Source organism: Podarcis cretensis, assembly GCF_951804945.1.
Source record: "Podarcis cretensis genome assembly, chromosome: 1".
Taxonomy (NCBI): domain Eukaryota; kingdom Metazoa; phylum Chordata; class Lepidosauria; order Squamata; family Lacertidae; genus Podarcis; species Podarcis cretensis.
In genome coordinates, this window is record NC_137170.1 from 84,358,520 (window position 1) to 84,377,687 (window position 19,168).

General features: G+C 46.7%; 1 protein-coding gene across 10 annotated transcripts in view; it reads right to left on the bottom strand.

Moving 5' to 3' along the window:
- Positions 1–5,588: 5,588 nt before the first annotated feature.
- Positions 5,589–19,168, bottom strand: part of CTNND1 (catenin delta 1) — a 58,264-nt gene continuing 44,684 nt past the window's right edge. For 6 of the 10 annotated variants that reach the window (XM_079953551.1, XM_079953548.1, XM_079953556.1 and 3 more), the window contains 15 exons: positions 18,695–19,158; positions 18,417–18,600; positions 17,493–17,610; positions 16,407–16,560; positions 16,028–16,045; positions 14,255–14,323; positions 13,199–13,326; positions 12,411–12,561; positions 11,370–11,562; positions 11,133–11,247; positions 10,097–10,184; positions 9,617–9,664; positions 8,558–8,649; positions 8,066–8,122; positions 5,589–7,792 (listed from right to left, as the gene is read on the bottom strand). In XM_079953551.1, coding sequence (XP_079809677.1) covers positions 7,781–7,792; positions 8,066–8,122; positions 8,558–8,649; positions 9,617–9,664; positions 10,097–10,184; positions 11,133–11,247; positions 11,370–11,562; positions 12,411–12,561; positions 13,199–13,326; positions 14,255–14,323; positions 16,028–16,045; positions 16,407–16,560; positions 17,493–17,610; positions 18,417–18,600; positions 18,695–19,158 — 1,891 coding nt within the window. In that variant the 3' untranslated portion in view covers positions 5,589–7,780. The remainder of the gene's footprint in view (positions 7,793–8,065; positions 8,123–8,557; positions 8,650–9,616; positions 9,665–10,096; positions 10,185–11,132; positions 11,248–11,369; positions 11,563–12,410; positions 12,562–13,198; positions 13,327–14,254; positions 14,324–16,027; positions 16,046–16,406; positions 16,561–17,492; positions 17,611–18,416; positions 18,601–18,694; positions 19,159–19,168) is intronic. The other 4 variants (XM_079953552.1, XM_079953553.1, XM_079953555.1 and 1 more) reach the window with 4 other exon arrangements.

The following is a 19,168-nucleotide window of genomic DNA, read 5'->3' on the forward strand; positions in this document are numbered from 1 at the left end:
AGGCTACACCAGCAAGATGAGCAATAGCTAGTTTAACTTCTTGGTTTCTGTTACACAGTTTTTAGCATACCTTTGCCTTTTGGCCACTAGGCGGCAACCACATAAATATTACAAGATGATCTGCAAACCGTCTCAGTCCTTCATAATCAGCCTGGGGTGACCCTAATGAAGAGGCTGGTCTTGCCTGTCTTAAGGAGGACAAACCATCTGGGGGGAGGCCTTCTGTTATAGGCCTTGTGTGCAGGCTCCCCTGAAGGCTGCAAACATGCAGGGAAATTCCTGTGGGGAGAATTAAATAGGTCTTAGAATCGTAGAAATGTAGAGTTGGAAAAAACCATGAAGGTCATCTTGTTCCACCCCCTGCAATGCAGGGAGCTTTTGCCGAAGTTGGGCTCAAATTTAAGACCCTGAGATTAAGAGAGTCATGCTCTACGGACTAAGCTATATGAATCCTTGTGGGCCCACCTGTGTGGGTGAGCAACAAAATAAACCAGCTGGGTACTTGGATTCAAAATGTGGGGCATTGTGCACTCTCCTACAGAGAGAACGCCCCAGTAGCAGAGTTAAGCTGTAGTATAATGTTAGGAAGGGACGCGGGTAGCGCTGTGGGTAAAACCTCAGCGCCTAGGACTTGCCGATCGCATGGTCGGCGGTTCGAATCCCCGCGGCGGGGTGCGCTCCCGTCGTTCGGTCCCAGTGCCTGCCAACCTAGCAGTTCGAAAGCACCCCCGAGTGCAAGTAGATAAATAGGGACCGCTTACCAGCGGGAAGGTAAATGGCGTTCCGTGTGCTGCGCTGGCTTGCCAGATGCAGCTTGTCACGCTGGCCACGTGACCCGGAAGTGTATGCGGACAGCGCTGGCTCCCGGCCTATAGAGTGAGATGAGCGCACAACCCTAGAGTCTGTCAAGACTGGCCCATACGGGCAGGGGTACCTTTACCTTTACCTTTATGTTAGGAATATAGGTTGTTGCACCATTTTTATTCTGTTCAGCTGCACACAGCAGCTGACCACGTTCTACTCCTCCTGCAATCAGCAGACTACACACTGCTAAGTTTAAAATGCCTTACTTACAGATTCAAGGTCTCAATAATGCATTGTACCATGCAGCAGCAAGGCTAATACAGGCATATAACACTCTTGGGTAGAAAGTACAGAATAGAGTTCCAAGCATGTGCTATAAGTTTGGGAGCAAGCTTACACATGTCCATATTGTTGCATGATAGAGAGACTTCACTTCCTCCCTCTCCAGAAGAGAGGGGTGTGTGACCTAGCCCAGTCTATTTAGCAATATAACTCTGTGGTCCTTTACCCCTTCATGCACTAACTAGCCCTATGCTTGCTAGTTGTATTTTTTTGCAATTTCCTACCCATCTTGAATGCTGCATACCATGGCTGCCCTTCAACAGGATGGACAGATAGAGGTTGGTCCAGTCTCTTTCCACCCCACAACCCAACCACCCCACTCTATGCAGTTGCTGGCACGCATTGGAGGGCCCTTAGTGAAGTTATCGTCTTCCTATGCTCCTTTCCTCTTTCTACACAGTGATCATCACAGTGATAAACTCCAGGACATTGTTTACTGAAGAAACAAAAACTTAACAAGTCCCCCGAGTAATAATATGGGTTCTGAGTAATAATCATCCAAGTAATCATCTGGAGAAATGCCCCCATCCCATTTTCAATTCTGAGATGTGGAAAGGATGTAAATTGTCCTGTTTTCTCTCTTTCAGTGGCACCACCTCTGTAGTTTTATGCATGATATTTTCTGATATAACAATACCACCACACTGTGGCCCGATGATGGAGATACGATTATTGCTTCCATAGTGCAATGCCTTCCTTATGACCTTGGTGGTCTTAGTTCTGATCATGCTTTGGGTAGATTGAAAGTCATGGAAATGGAACAACAGAGTGAAGGAGGAATATGGTTCACTGATTTACACAGGGGGGCATACATTTCCAAAAAGAAAATGTTCCTGATGTGAAAGGATATTGATATGAGAAAGTGGATAGCTCAAAGTTGGTTCTTCATTTTTTTTAAGGGGAAAAAGGGAAAGCAGGGATCTACCTAAGTAGTTCTGCAATAAATATTCATCTTTTCACAGACTTTTGAAAACAGTAACAAAGACCATAAAGCACTTTCTGAACTGCTTTGTGTATTTAAATAAGAGGGTAGATATTATTCCTTACTGGCACTATCCAATATAGAGGTTTTTATACTTTTAATATTTGCTTTTTATATTGTTACACACATAAATCATCCATCCATGCATGCAGCAGTAATACAGGAAAAAAATAATGTAACAATAAACAATATGCATAGGAGTATTGCGCCAGAGGGTATATGATAAAAAGGGCCACAAGTTCATGATAAAACACAGGACAACAGTCAGATATTAAAATAATAGGTGCCTTAGTGATAAGTCCAGCCAAAATGTTCTGTAGGAATCCAGAGGTTTAACGAAACCTCCCCGACTAATCACATAATGCAAAAAAGGAGCCAAACTGATGCAAGAGCACTGTGCTCTCCTCTAAGAGCACAGTGGCTTTGTGTTAATTTTCCAGTTAGTGCCATGAACCGTCCTGAGATCTACTGATGAAGAGCGGTATAAAATTTTTTAAAAATAAAAGAACCACCCACCAGCACCTTACAATCAACATGGTGAACAATTCCCAGTCCTGTGGCAGCTAGTAGAAAATGAATTATATCTGTGCATGACAGCCCAGATGTAGACTTTGAGCCCTGGGTCCAAAAAAACCCACCTATCTGGTTCAGAATAGCAGTGATATCTTGAAAGATTCTTTGCCAGAATCTTTGCCAGTATCCTGGAACACCACATATGAAACTCTGTGCCCAAATGGTCACATTCACACCAACACAATAGATTCAAAGTGGTGTTTTATACCTGTTTTGTTTGTGTTTTTTTGCTTTTTGGTAAGTCAATTTGAGTTTCAATTTTGTAAAAACAACTAATTAGGGCCAGCCCACCCATTAGGCAAGGTGAAGTGACCACCTGAGGTAACAGGATCCACCTGGGCAGCAGATCCCAATGTTGATATTTCTTCCCCACTTGTTCCTGATGTAGATCTTCCTTCACTCCTCCTTCCCTGGCAGGGAGGGAGACCACCATTTGGGGGCCTGCCTCAGGTGCCAAAATATTTTGGGCCAGCCCTGCAACTAATAAATATAATAAATAATAGATGCTTCATGTCACATCAATATGTACATACTTCACACACAAATGTAATCCTAATTAATACACTTTTGATGGTACTATTCCTGTAGGATCTGCAGTGAAAGTTCTCTATGCTCCTGGGGCATTCCATCTGGATTTTCACATATTTGGTGGGTCGCCTCCAGATACCTAAAAGGTTAGGACCTTTTAGATCTGCAGTGGAACTATTACTTCGCTGAGGAAGACATCCACCCAAGTATCATTTTTAGAGTAGATTACTGAATCCTAGGAGGTAATTTTTAATGAAGCATTTATCCAAATTTGATCCCACTTATGTTCTTCAGATGGGACGCAGGTGGCGCTGTGGGTAAAAGCCTCAGCGCCTAGGGCTTGCCGATCGAAAGGTCGGCGGTTCGAATCCCTGCTGCGGGGTGCGCTCCTGCTGCTTGGTCCCAGCGCCTGCCAACCTAGCAGTTCGAAAGCACCTCCAGGTGCAAGTAGATAAATAGGGACCGCTTACCAGCGGGAAGGTAAACGGCGTTTCCGTGTGCGGCTCTGGCTCGCCAGAGCAGCGATGTCACGCTGGCCACGTGACCCGGAAGTGTCTCCGGACAGCGCTGGCCCCTGGCCTCTTAAGTGAGATGGGCGCACAACCCCAGAGTCTGTCAAGACTGGCCCGTACGGGCAGGGGTACCTTTACCTTTAATGTTCTTCAGTCTGACATTTGAAGTCACCCTCCCAGGATATCCTAAGACCTTAGGAGGAGCCCTTTGTCTGGCTTCTAAATACAGTGGTACCTCGGGTTACAGACGCTTCAGAAATAGTACCTCGGGTTAAAAACTTTGCTTCAGGATGAGAACAGAAATCGCGCAGCGGCAGCAGGAGGCCCCATTAGCTAAAGTGGTACATCAGGTTAAGAACAGTTTCAGGTGAAGAACGGACCTAACCCGAGGTACCACTGTATTGAATATCAAGCCTTTAAGAATTCATATATTTGAGCAGTTAAGGATCCGAAAGTTTAGAGAACATAAACAATCCCCCTGACAAACCAAAGATTTAGCAAATGTTGTAAACTGAATTGATGGAATACATTTATGTGCTTTATTTCCAATTATTTAGGAGGTGTATTGTGAAGTGGGCAAACAAACCAGCCCTCTCATGTTAAAAGTTCTCATCTCCACTACAGAAACGGCAAGCGGGAGGAAACAAGATTTCTTTGCTGATCCCTCTTCTCCTAGCTTGGTTTCTTAATTGCCTTTTTGCGCCATCATAGGTTTGTTGCTTTTGATCTCAAACCTCTGCCTTTTTTCCCCTCTGGTTGCAAGAGACAGCAAATGTTGGCAAAACTCCTGTTTTCATCTTTTGAAGAACTAAACAAAACTCCAGTTCATTGTTTTCATTCAAACGAGGCTTCTCTGTGTTTTTCATGTTCATATTATCCATCAAAGTTGCAGCATCTGTTGGGGGGAAAATGGTGGCAAGGAAGGAAGGGAGGGAGGAAACACTGGTTTTCAGAAGCTTGGACCTTCCATTGCATTTCATGTCAAGTGGGCAGTCAGTGGGCTTTCTCTAGTGATCCTGCAATACTGCTGCCCCTTCAGTTTCTATTATTAGGGGCAGCAAGAATGTCAATAGCCAGTCAATGGAAATCTTTTTCACCTCCCTCGGTTGTTTGGCTTGGTAGAGTCCGAGGTATAGCTCTCTCTGAGCATCTCACATATTTAAAAAAGTTAAGTAGGAGAGGATCTAAATCAGATCATTTTTATGCTATTTGAGCTAAATTTTTGACATACATGAATACAACTAGAGACAGAACATAAGACCACTAATGGTCCAATTAAGTTTGTGAAGAAGATATATTTTAGAATACTGAGATAAAGTGATTTCTTGATGTTGCTTGTGATGATAAAAGATGCATGAATTAATATAAGGTCTTGTTTTCAATTTTCTTCCCTTCCCTGTAATCCATCCTAGTATTGCTCTTTCCCCCACTCTTTGAATCAGTATGTTTGATGTTACAGTACTTGTATTTTGTCTTTAATTTAAAAATTAATAGTTTATTTTTTTAAAAAAACAAACCTAACTCTTGGCTCAGAGGGAAGAACAAGGCACTTTCAAAACAGGAAATCATCCTACTGACAAGTTTACTGGGAAGTTTAAAAGTTTAGTTTGTTGCAATGTAGATGGAGGTGGACGATTCCCACTATACTGTGGATGGTCTGTGTAAAATCTTCACTGGGAAGACATTTCAGGGTCTCTGGTTAACTTTATAGGTACAATTCACCTGAAGAAGCCTGTCTGACTCTTGCCAAGTGAATCCAGTCTGATTTGGTGAATATTCAGGGATATTCATCTGCAGCACATATGTAGACAATAAATGACAGACTCAACAATATTTGGAGAAGGCAATTCCATTTTAACAAATACACACTTTAAAACTTTATTTATATAAAAATCATTTCACTTTAAAAGCATTACAGAGTGAGCACAGGACTCAAGGAACAGCAGGATGTTCCCCTCCCCCAGGGGTGCAAAGGAAAAGCAAAACAAAAGAAGTCAGTGAATTATTAGTCCCTCTTACAGCATTGAATTGGTCAGTGGGGAAGGGGCTTTTTTTGGTTTATCTGGAAATAAAAAAGGAAATAGTGTTTTACATTAGAAAAAGTCAAGTGACTCCTCCCTCAGAAGGCTGATTTGCATGTTTGACCCCTCCCACTCCCCCCAAAAAGGAAAGAAAAACTGGGATAGGAGCATATCAGAGGCACCGGAAAATCTTCCACTTTAGGCCTTCCCCCACCCCCTCTTGTGCAATGTGGATTGTTAGTGTGGAGAGAATCCCAGGAGTTGAGGGCAACAGAGTTCCTTCCAGTTACTAGGCAGAGGCAGAGCTTGGGAGGCTGGGAGGGAGGAGGGAGGGAAATGCTGCAGTCATCTTCCGTAGAAAAAAAGAAAGGTGGGAGTCACCAATATGGTGCCCAGAGCTAGTCACTATTGTCCCCTTTACTGCTGCTTTGCAGATTAGGACAAAGATTGTAAGCAGACCCTCTAAGTTCCTCTTGCTCCCCCAAACAGGTGAGCTATTAAGGTGCACAGCGTAACCCTCGCCTAACCATGCTTTCACACCTCTCCCCAACCCATGAGCCCTTTCGGTGGTTGACAGATTCATTCCTGATCTCTCTCACTCAACTAGGATGCACCATGGCAATTACAATTAGGATTCTGGTTCTAGTTCAAGGAGGGGGGGGAGAGGGGGAGAGGGAGAGGGAGAGGGAGAGGGAGGGAGGGGGAGAGAGAGAGAGAGAGAGAGAGAGAGAGAAGAAGAAGCAGGAGCGCTACTCTGTGCCAAAATATCCATCTCCCCAGCCCAAGCCCTTTTGCCTTTCTCACACAAAACTACCAAGGGCACAAAGCTTTTTCACAGTGGCGAAGAAAGGCACGTGTACATAGTGACAGATTTAAGAGTTTTCATTCCCCTGCCTGCATGGGAGGATTTGGGCAATATTTACAGACAAGTCTTCCCTCCCTCACAAACTTTCCACATCACCCAGCTTCCCAACTTCAACAGCCTTCTGCACTTTTTGCAGCCCAACCCAGGCACCCACTGCTTAAGCCAAAACTACCCACCGGCAACCCCAAAACCAGAGACAGCCAATGTGGTTCCTCTACTCTCGACAGCAAACATCACTGCTTCTAGGTAGGGAGACTTCCGTCCCTTTCACCAACTTTCACTTAACGTACTCTGGTCCGATTCCACCTTTCCCTCAACCCCCCTGCACCCCAAATTGCTCTTCTCCCACAAATAAATAGCTTCCTAGGCGCTGATTTAATCCCTCTCAGATTAAAACTACCAAGAAGCAAGAAAACGGGAGGAAACAGATGCAAACCCACACATTCTTCCTCAGCCTATGAGGATACAGAGGGCTGTCATCTCAAAGAGATATTCTTTAAGGCCATCTTGCATCCAGATGGCCCAGATGGCAGTCACCCACAAGCTGTCCCTCCTTTGTCATCCCCTCCCTCTTCCCTCCCTCCCAAGCCACCACCACTACCACCACCAGGAATGTTCCAGTACTTCCAGCATCCTTTGTTGCAAGAAAAAAAAAAAGAATCACACACAAAAATATATTCTATAGGCTAAGAGAAGGAGGAGACTGGTCCTCTGAGTTCTTCTCCATGGAGAGAGAAGACACTGCATTTAAGAAAACAAAAAAACCTAGTTCCAGTACGGTAGGTTTTCAGCTGAGATCCATCTGCACCACGGGGCTTCCATCATCTGCTGCAGATGAGAAGCTTGTAATTTTATAGTGTTCTGCCTTAGTCGCTTGAATGAGATCCATCGGGAGTATTTGGTCTTCAGGAATTGCTGCACTTTTGAAAAATACAGACAAAAAGTAGTGTCCAGGGAATTGGATGGGCGCAGCCATCTACAGGGAGGTGTGAGGCCCTGTGGGCTCAGGCGGGGCCAGTCATTTGGCGCTGGGTGGCTGGACTTGTGTGCCCAAGAGATTTTTTAAAAAGAGAGAGAGTCAGTCCATTTCACCACAAAGTGTTATACAAAGTATGTTATAAACCCAAAACAGAGAAGGCAGATGGTGGCAGCTCTAGATCTTCTGCTGTGGAGAGAGACAAGAAAGCCAAGGTTAACATAGTCACAAGTCCAATGGCAACAAGGAGAAGATTTATATAGAGCAAGCAGGCATGGAATCAAGCAAGCCAAACTCCAAGTGTCCTCAGTGAGGCGGGTCTCTGAAAAGTGGATTGTTAAGCAGCGCCCCAGATTTTGCCCCTGCAAATGCTTGATTTATTGATTTGAGGAACAGGCCAGATTTTCCTCTCTCCTGCTTTTGGATACAGAAGCAGAAGAGCACCAAAGCCACGGGACATACCATAGGAGGATAAAGCAACGCATCACTCTCCGCATAGGATTCCTGCCCTTCCTCCTGCTGTAGACACACACATTGTTAGTAAGGACGGATTGTTATGTAGGAAGGGGAGAAAAGGGAGCAAGAAGTCTAACTGAGAAGTCACTGGGGAAAATGAAAGAGAGGCTGAGTTGAAGGTGTGAATAGTCAACAAAGACATGGGTTAGGTGTTTAGTTATCAACTCTGCAGCCCCCCAAAACACACTGGTGCGGGGGGGGGGGGGAGAGATGGTTTGTACCAACACTATTCCCAATGCATTATTCAGTTCTAGAAATCCTTGGCTTTCTAAGCTTTGAGGGTTTTGTTTGTCTTTAAACCTGTCAAGGGGTATATAAACTACAAAGTAAGCTTGGACAGCAAGCTTCTCTTGCTCTCTCCCCATCCTTTTTGCTACCCGTGCCCAAAAATACCTATGCCCCAGAGGTCTCCCTCAATGGGCATATACCAGTCTTTACCATCAGTGGGGCTCCCTTCATAGATTCCATTTCTTCTCCAGATCGTTCCAATGTCCTATTATGGTCCCGCTCGTTCAGTGTAGAGTAATTGTCTGAAATGAAGAGGAAGGCTTGATATGAGGAAACATCACATGGGCCCAAGGTAAGCAAGGACACACTCTTCCCTTCCTCTGCGTCAAGAGTCAACTTACATTTCCCCAGCCAGCCAGGGAACAAGCATCATCTTCTCCTTCCTTGCTGATTTACAGATGAGAAGACGTGTGCACACAGAGCACTGACCATCATTCCCTCCGCATTCTTCTCTCCACTCGGTATTCTCCCTACTAGCTAGCTCAATGGAACTGGGGGGGAAAGAGGACTCACCACAATGCTGCCTAGCCCTGGGACACCCTAGAGTGCAATAAGCCCGCTAATTTAAGGGAGAGAGACATATGCCAGCCTTAGTTTCTGGAAAAGCTGTGTCAACCTGAAGATAACGAGAATGTATTAGCTGTAAGTATCTAGAGGGGAAAGATGAATCCTGTTTCATTTTGGAAAGGCTAGAAGGGATCTATCATTGGCTGATTGCCTACATAAAAGCAAGGCTATCCCCCTAATGCAGCTACCTACTGCATTTTATTAGCAGGATGCAAGCGCACTGAAGCCAGAGAAACTATACTCAACTTACCTTACCAGTAACAGCACTGGTTGTGCTTTATTCTTAGCAAAACTAGACTTCCAGCTACTAAGTGGCAGGAGGATTAGCTACCTCTGTGGGGTTGATGGACAGCGCTGGCAAGGACCTAGCAGAGCATCTGCACAGCTGGACTGGCTATGCATTGGTGTGTTCACATGTACAGGACTGAGTTAGATGACAAAGCACCTGTGGCCCACTAGGTTTTGGAGACAGGTTTAGAACACTGCACAGCTATACACAGAAGGGTGCTGGAGTATATCCAGTAGTAATGAATGAATGAATGAGTCATCCAGCCAATCAATCAATCAATCAATCAATCTCTAACCCCCCCCCCTCTCTCTCTCTCTCACACACACACACACACACCACTGAATCTCCCATACCTGGTCCAATGTTGCCCATTTGGATCTCCTCTCGAGAAGATTTCTTGTCTGCACAGAATATAAAAATCAGCGCAGTTAGCAACAAAGTCCTTGCTCCCTGTTTTGACTAATGTGGGACTTGTCTTATCTATAGCGGCATTAAGAGTAAGCCATTCAGTTACGGTCACAGCAGAAGTTTCCCACCAGCAGAAAACCTGCTGGCAATTTTGGTCATTCCCTTTCACTATGCTAGAAATACTGATTAGGGGCAAATATTAATATTCTTAAAATCCTTCTACAGATTGCAACTTTCGACAGTTTTGAATGATGACGTTTTGTGTTGCTGCAACACTGAGCCACCCTTTCAAAAAACAAATGCATTCACTCTTTTTTTTATCTTGCTCTTTGACTAATGGGCTCTTGCTGCACCTCAGTGATAATGAAGAGTGTCTTAAGCAAAATAAATATCATGTTAAAAGTTACAACTAATCTTGCACTTACCTCCTTTTTGGTTCTTATCAATGAGGGGCAAGGTGCTGTCATCAAAGGAGTTGCCACCCTGGCTTCGAGTACTGTTACTCCGGTTCACCTGAAAAGAAGGAACCAGCTGGTATATTTAAGCTGCCATTAGTGCTGATGTTCCTAGCTACCTAAGTATTTCCTCAGCACTTCAATGCATAGGCTGCCATCCATGGGGGCTTTAGGTGCACCCCAACACAAACACGCCCATTAAAGAGGACAGGGCTGCAGAAACAAGCTTTGGCAGGTGTTGAATGCAGCCTGCCCTGAGAACCTAGGCCTTCAACTGAAAGGCTGGATTCACCCTTTGCTCTTTTGACACAGTGTGGTGTAGAGGTGAGTATGCTGGACGAGGGAGGAATCCATTTTGAACGGATTTGTACATAATTTTGGCAGTTCTGGCTTCATCAAGCTTTCCTCTTACACTGGAGCACCCTTGTGCATCAAGCGCCTGAACCCAGTCCAATTAATTATATGCAAAATGATACAAAAGAAACAACATTGCACGATGTCAAGTGTTCGATTGGGGGAAGCATTTCTGCTTGCCAGTCGAAATGACACTCCCTCTCCTCCCCCACATGGTGTTCTGGGGGCTCCCCTGACCTCTCCAGTGTCAATCTGGAGGACATATGGGGACACCCCGTTGCAAAAGCCTTTCTGCTGATGGGGGGCTCATTCGTTGAAACCCACCGCCACACATATAAAAGTCAAAACACACGTTGTGCTATATTTCTGCGGCATAATTTTATCTGTTAATATAACTGTATTTGTATAGTTATATGCAGTGCTGTATTTTTTCTGTTTAGGTCTGGTTACTTTAGGAATCCTAGAGTGTACGTCTGTACACATATTAAGACTGTGCATAACATGCTAGAATTGTTTGTTATTTTAGTGGAACTGAAGTGGGGAGAACTCTCTTCTTGGCGAGTAAGGTGGGGATTAGAAAAAAAAATCCATGTGGATAAGCTCAACATTGGGGTTTTCAGAAAATTCCACCCCTGGTTTAACTCCCAGATACCTGGAAGTCAGACTTCTTCCATCCTTCCTTCTCCAGTGGCTTCCGCAATTCCTTATACCCCCAGATTGTCTGCAGTACAAGAGCAGCTGCTCTGATTTCTCTCTCTGAGCGGTTCCTAGGAGGAGAGAACATAAGATTATTACAAAAGAACAAACAGCCCAGCCCATAAGCTTCCTAAGAGAAGGATGGGGGGGGGTGTAGAAATCTGTGCAGGCACCCTCTGGGAGCTGCACCTACCCGGATTTATTGATCAGCACCAGTTTCTCAATGCCTTGCGTCTCCCGCAGTTTCTTGGCTGCTTCCAAGTTATCCAGAATGACCTCATTTATGGTATTTAACACAGAGACCACAGTATCTTCAGAGAGGTTCTTAGCCGGCGTTTGCTGTCCCCCTGGCAAATTCTTCACTAAACTGGGGATGGCATGCTTGCCTAGGAAAGGGAGAAGATCAGAGTTGGTTAGAAGGAAAAGAACAATATAAACAGAAGTGATCAGAAGACAGAAGCAGAATTTCCCAACAGACTCTTAGACCTCGAAGGCTCTCCTACCATGAAACTGATATAAGGCACAGGCTGAATATAGCGGAGAGGGAGGGTTCTGTTCTCAGCTGATCAAGGGAATGCAACTGTCAGAACTTCATTCATTCACCCAGCAGAGCAAGTTGCCAGCCAAGCCTCATTTAGCTAGGTGGCAGGAAAAGCTATAACAAAATGCTAGTGCTCTTGTTGGGACTACAACTCCCATCAACCCTTACTTTGGAGCCATGTTGTTTGGAGTAGACGGAAATTGAAGTTTATATAAATAGATATATATAGGAGAAGCCGAGAAACCCTCAAAACACTTGAACCTTGCATCACTTTATGCCAGTTTCCCCAAATCTGATGCCCTCTAGAGGCTGTTGGATGGACTCCAACTCCCAGGACCCCTAAACTTGGGCCATGCTGACTGGGACTGATGGAGGGCACCAGGTTGGCAAAGGCTTTTCTCGCCAACCTCCACCTTCCAATATTCTACTATGATTCTTGATCAATAATGATCACAAACCCACAAACAATTCTCCTACTGCCTATGGGCACAGGGACCCTGACCACCAGTGCGTTCCCTGGCACTGAACATCTTTCAAGAAGCAGCATGAGTTGTGTTTGGCTTGGCTGATTCTTGGCATAACTCAGCTAGCATGTGTTTCGGAAAGGATTCCCCCCCCCCGAAGTGCTACCCACACCCAACTGCTGAGACAGGACAAGAAATCCACCAAAGTCCCTTTCCTTCCTGCTCTCACCTATCAGTTCTTTGTTACGGGAATCCACTGCCAGGTTGCGCAGGGCTCCAGACGCAGCTTTCACCACACGCTCGCTGTCGTAAGTCAGCAGGTCCGCAATGGCAGAGAGGCCTTTCTCCTGGCGCAACGCAGAGCGGATGTACCGACCGTACTGCAAAGAGAGAAAACACAAGACACTTGGCTTAGTGAAAGAGCTACACGAGAAGCTATTAGATCTACCCAAGAAGTGGGCTCCATACCCAGGAATATATTTTTTTGCTGAACAAAATGCCCCTGGCCTTACCTCTGCATTCCCACAACATTATTACAGTGAGCTCAGTTTTCTTAGGAATTCCCATACCAAAAGTCCACAGTCAATCCAATGCGGAGACCAGCTGTTTGTTTTTATAGTTAACACCCAGCTTGCCAAATGCCTTCTTAACCACAATGTTGACTTCACTATTCCACTCCGGAAATTCCCCATCAGGCCGAGACTACAGCCTAGACATGAAAAGCTATCCAAGGGATCCGTGAATGGACGGTCCTTGCAGCCATGAAAGGAGCACAGAGAACATTGCCAGGGACTTCCATGGCTGCTGCTTTCTAAACTGGACCTGCTTGTCCTGTTCAACATGCGCTGGGATGCTAGGAGGGACCGGATGGGACTCCTACTCACTTATGCACAATGAGGCCTCTCTGCTTTGCCGGCAGCCTTAACTACAAACCTTTGCCAAGATAGGTCTTTTTTAATTAAAGAAGAAGACAGATCCCAGTTTGCAGTCCCAGCCTTTCTCGGGTGGCCCACTCACCGTCCAGCGCCCAGCACACAAATTCTGGATGGCTCCTGCTGAAGCTTCTAAGATAGCTTGAGTTTTGCTCTCCTTCAACAGGGAAATATATATGCGGACAATTTCTGGCTGGAAGAGGAGTTCATAACCTAGCAAAATGGCAGAGAAGGAAGTTTCACGTCAAGCCTGCCAAACTCTCTTTTAGGTACCCCCCACCAGGAACAAAGGAAGCTGCCTTATGCACTTGGGTTTATTGAGTTCAGTGCTCTGAACACTGATCATGACTCCAGGACCTTCTGCACGAGAAGAAGATGGTTACCACTGAGCTGTAACTCTTCCCCAAAGAGCTCCTCACAATATGGGTAGTGGCCTGGGGGGGAATAGCAGTGCCCCCTTGGTAAGACAAAATAAAAAACCCTCCCCGTGGCAGAACTGCCTGGTGCCAACACTGCCTAGCACTAAAATGATGGCAAATATGTATTATTTTCCCCTTAGCATCATACTGTATTTTATTTATTTTTATAATTTTATTTATTTATAGATTTTTAATGTTTATATTTATTTTAATATTTATATATTTTATATGAATATAAATAATATAAAAATAAATATATATAGGTTTTGCCAACTGATCTAGACACTGCTGGATCAATGCTATTCAGTTACCTTTCAGGTAAGGAAGCTGCAGCCACAGAGCAAGAATGACTATTTTCCCAGCACACCTGCGTGCCACACCTTTGCTGAGAAGTTCAAGAATCTCCCACCTTCACCCAAACCCTGTGCACATCTCATGTCCTTTGCCTGCATTAAAGGCTGATCATGTGGGAGCTCACACAACAAGATACCACACAGGAGAAGTAGTTAAAACAAATTTACTCTGCCCACCCCCATCCAAAAGTGAGAAAGGGGTACCTTTAAGAAGCTGCCTTAAACCAGATCAGACGTTTGTCCGTCTAGCTCTGTGTTGTCTATTCTGACTAGCTGTGGCTACTCAGTGTCTCAAGCAGGGAGGCTTCCCTACTATGGGAAATCAGACAAGCCATTGCCCTTGCCCAGAAAAAGGGTAAGAAACATTACCTTTTGCAGGGGTTGGTCTTTTGGGGAAGTCTACGATATCGGTAGAAGGATCCTCTGCCGGTTTTTTACCTTGTAGGGAGGGAAACCCAAACAAACAATATTAGGATAAGGAACTGGAGAGAGGAAGAATTTCCAAAAGCTCTTCATCACCAACACACCGACCCCCGTACTGTTGGCAATAACTGGCAGTGGATCTCCAGTCACAGAGTCTTTGTGCAGTACTGCCACCAGAGATCCTTCTACTGAAGGGTGGGGAACCCGCAGTCCTCCCTAGGTTGCTGGCCTCCAGTTCTCATGATCCCTGAGCACTGGGTATGCTGGCTGGGACTGATGGGAGCTGGAGTCCAGCAGCAACCAGAGGGTCATAGGCCTGATCCAGCAGGCTCTACTTCTGCTCTTTCCACCCCCATCCCACCCTTGCTTTAACTGGAGATTCCAGGAATGAATTAACGGATGCAATCTATTCTAAACAATTTACTAACATTTGACTGAACTAAGTACATTGTATATGCGAGGAATGCTTCCTGTGGGGTGGGGGTATAGGGGAATTGTCTGTTATATGTATTTTTAGAAACTGAAAGAAGAACTTTTAAAAATCAGGATTTCTACCACTGAACTATGGTCCCACTCTACCCCACTCTACTCAATTCAAAACTGCCAAGGCTAGAGAAGCACATAGACTAGCAGCCCTGCACAGCTGTCAAGCAAAACAGGCCTGACTTCTTGCTGTTCCGCACTAACCACGCCACACCAGCATTGAGATTGGGGCCGGTGCTCTCCTGCCTCAGGCAGCTGTTGCACCACACGCCCTGCTCTGGCACCCAGGAAACATGCAGCGTGCAAGTCAATGCAATGTCTTTGGTTAGGGTCCAAGAGGGAGGTTTCCTTGGGAGGCGATACAAACTGAGCATAATAATGCACAGCTGGCATTCTCCCAATCTGCACCATCTACTCTGTTCAAAAGCCCTGTTTTTTTCAAGTTAACTCTTGCAGGGTGGGGGAGGAGTGAATGTCGAAAAGACCAGGAGTGGCACAAGTAAGCAGGAAAGGAAAACAAGCACAGCAGGAAACAGAGAATGAAGGAAAGGGCTCCTCTCGCTGCAGATGTCAGGCACAACGACAAGGAGGTTACTTAGCTGTTTTTTCCATGGGCATTATTATCTCTCCCACCCTCTGACATCTCATGATTTCATGTCTCAAAGAGAAAAGGTCCGTTCACACAGAGAGATTACACTCAGCTGAAAATTACAGACAAGCGGCAGCTTTCTAACAGGCACCCGTATACAATACATGCATCTCCAAACATGCTTTGTCACATTCACATTTTGCGCTTGCATCTGAAAAGGTGTGGCGCAGGGGAGACCAGCCTGTGACTCTCTAGAAGTTGCTGGACCCCTGGTTCCCACCATTCTTGACTCCTGGGCTATGCCGGTTGGGCCTGACAGGACCCGGTAAACCAGAAATAGCTGGATGCCTACAAGATTCCCCGTCACAGGCAGCTTTGATGCTAGTCCTCTCTGCACCCAGTGCTCCGTGCCTTGAAGGGAGTTCTTAGGTGCGCCCCCAGCAGAATGCAAGACTATGAACTCAGCATTGTCAAGGGCAACGAATTCTTCAAGCACAGAACAGTACTGTGTGCTTGTGCTACTGGTCAGGTTTGGCCACAGCCGCAAGGAGGGCAGAGGAAAGCTTTGGAAGGAGCTTGCAAAATCACATGTTTTATAGAAACAAGCAAGTCCCACCCCCGCCCCCCAGGAAAAAAGCTCAACTCACCTCTCGAGAACCACTCGTCTTTGGGCGGAGGAGGAGGAGAGGGGAGAAGGGAGGCAAGAGAGTAGAGATGCCAGCAGGATTCACAGGCCATTTGGAAGGAAAGCAAAAGAGAAGGGGAAAGAGGCCACAAATTAGTCGAAAACCCCCATCCATCACCTTGATTGACACACCAAAAAGACCAGTCATCAGGCCTTGAGAGACAAAAGAGCAGGAGAGCCAGGAAAAGTTACTGCAGCTGTAGAACGCTTCAGTGGAAAAGCAGCAGCTTGTCCTTACAAGGCCAAGGACAACTTAAGCAGCACTCAGAAACATCTCTCCCTGCCGTCCTCCAGCCCGACCCCGTCTATGCAAGGCTGGGCAGGGAACAAGGCAATCCTACCTTTGCCCTTTTTGGCACCAAAGCAGCTGGCTGCATGGGGACCGGTGTTGTTGGCCGCATTGAGGGGCACTTCCTGGTAACGCTCTGCGTGGGGGATCTCACGGTGCACCTGGTAGGACAGGTTCCTCAGGAGGCAAACGCAGTTCTCCACAAGCTGGCAAAAGACAGACAGTTCCTCAAGATGGGCATCAAGGTCACAGAAATTCAAGAGGTCGGGAGTTGCATGCACAAGAATAAGCAAGTACAAGAAAGGTGGAAAAGCAGGAGCTCTGGTAGTGTTCTGCACCTTGGGACAAAGATTTGGGGGCATCTGACAGCAGCAACACATTCAGGCTGTGAGGAGCCGATATGCCCTCTCCTCACTGATGGGCACTGACAGCAAGCCCTATCAAGATTAGATGCACCAAGGTGTTGCCCGTTGGGAACTGCCTAGTGCAACTGAGAGGGGCCACCATCTGTGAGCCCCACATTGTCCATTTGCAGGTGTTGTCTGAATCCAAGCTGTGCCTGCAAACAGACTTCAAAGGGGCCTCCTGTAATCACCAGCCAGCTGCTTACAACAGTCCAGTGAAACTTTGTCAAAGCCGGCTTGCTGGTGCGGGATTAATGATCTGGCCCACCAGCTGATCCAGCTCCCTATCCTGATGTAAAAGGCATCAGCTGGGGGGGAGGTGGGGAGAGACAAGCTGCCTTAGTGCATCTGTGAAACAACCCAGAGACCCAAGTGGAATACCACTTTGTGAAGCGGCAGCTCCCTACAAAAGGGCAGGCGGGGCAAACATTATGCCCAACTTTACAAGGGTGGGGAAGAGAAAACAGATACATCTATGTGCTTTATTGGGAATCTCCTCTTTATAAAATGGGAGAAATGTTCCTGGTATGGGTGAAAATTAAAGACTCTCCGACTCAGGCCCTGTAAAGCCTCTCATAGCCACCCAGATGCCGCTCCTCATTCTCTTAGAAAAGGGAGAAATCAGAAGACAGGCAAACATAGCACATTGCATTTGGTGCAGAAGAATCTCTCCCTACCCCCAGAAGGGCAAGTGGCAACTAGAATTGGGCTACCTTCTCCCACACTCCCTTTACCTTGCTGTCTAAATCTTTCTGGCCAATCTCTGCTTGGACGATGTAGATGAGGGCATCCACTAGCCCATCACACTCCCGCAACTTTCGGCGGGCTTCACTCCTCTCCGAGCTGACATTTCTACAAAAAGAGAAAAAGAAACATTAGAAAGACGGAGACACTATCAGGTAGTGACTGTTAAAGCCTGTCTGCTTTCCTGTGCTTAAATTTAGGCCACATTTTCACTCTCAAGTCTGTGCTGGGTTTGTGTGGAGATTTCAAGCCTCTGGTGGGAACCGTCAAACATCATGGCAGAAGCCTTTTCCAGCCTTTTCCTCATACAACCTGCTACACCGTCCTAATCAGGCTGATTGTAGACCTCATGGGCTATCTATTTCAGCTCCAACACTGCCTCTCTGACTGTCACCCAATTTTCTGCTGCTGCAGCAGCAAAAAGAAAACCAAAAAAAAACACAAGGCAGCCAGGAAGACCAACAACTTCATCTTGTTCCTTCTCTGTGTGGCCCATCTTTTAGCCCAGCCAGAATTAGGGGGCAGACACCGGAGTACATTGCTCCGATGACCTGCAGTCAGGAATTCAAGATTAAGGCAAAGCAGGAGTTCTTTGGTCTTCTCAAGTTATAGCATCTCCAGTTTATTAGAAGGCACCAATCTCAGCTCCAAGAGTCCAGTCTAAATGGTTCATCTCACTTCTACCAAAGCCTCCTCCCAATAAGCTGGCAAAGATCAGGCTTGCCTTACGTCTGCTAAGAACAGGGCCTTTTGTGTGGTGGCATCCAACTTTGGAATGTGCTCGCCGTGAACATCAGCCAGGCACCTACAGCAGGGTCACTCAGGTGTCTGCTTAAAGTTCACATGCAGATCAACGGCCTCCAGCACACGGAGCACGCAGGTGTGCCTGGAGGTGCAGGGCAGCCCCAGCTTACCTAAGGCAGCCAATGGTGTTGGTGAGCACCGACTCCCACTCTATGTGGCGGGGTTTCGAGTCCTCGCTGGGCTCCCTCTCCCATCCAGAGTGTGGGATGATGACCTCATCCGTGAGGGCATGTAAGGCATTGTCCACAATGGCCATTTTTATCGAGTCGTGAGAGGACAGGTTCCAGAGTGTTCCTGCGCCAAGAGAAAGCATTTGCCTGGTCAAGGAGTGCCTGGAAGAGCTCTGATGCCTCCACCTCCACCTTCCCTCCCAGGGCCCAGAAATTACCTGTGATGACCTCGGTGAGGTCCATGTCACGCGCCTTCCTTAGCAGTCGCACCAGAGCAGGGACACCGTCGCAGTTCTTGATGGCGATCTTGTTGTCCTGGTCCCGGCCGTAGGAGATGTTCTTCAGGGCCCCGCATGCCCCGTAGTGCACCTCCTTCTTGGGGTGGTCCAGCAGCTCCACCAGCACCGGAATGCCCTTCATCTTGCGCACCTCCGTCTTCACCTTGTCGTTGCGGTAGCACAGGTGCTGCAGGTAGGCCGCGGCGTTGGACTTCACCGCATCCAGGCGGAAGCCCAGCATGGCGATCACCTCGGGGAGCTCGGGCTGGCGCCAGTTGGGCGGGGGCGGGCCCCCTTTCTGCAGGCTATCCATGCTGGCTAGGCTGCCCCTCTCGTGCTGGGCCAGGGGGGCCCAGTAGTACTGGTCTCTAGCCAAATCATCCACCAACATGTCCTCGTAACTCCTGCAAAGGA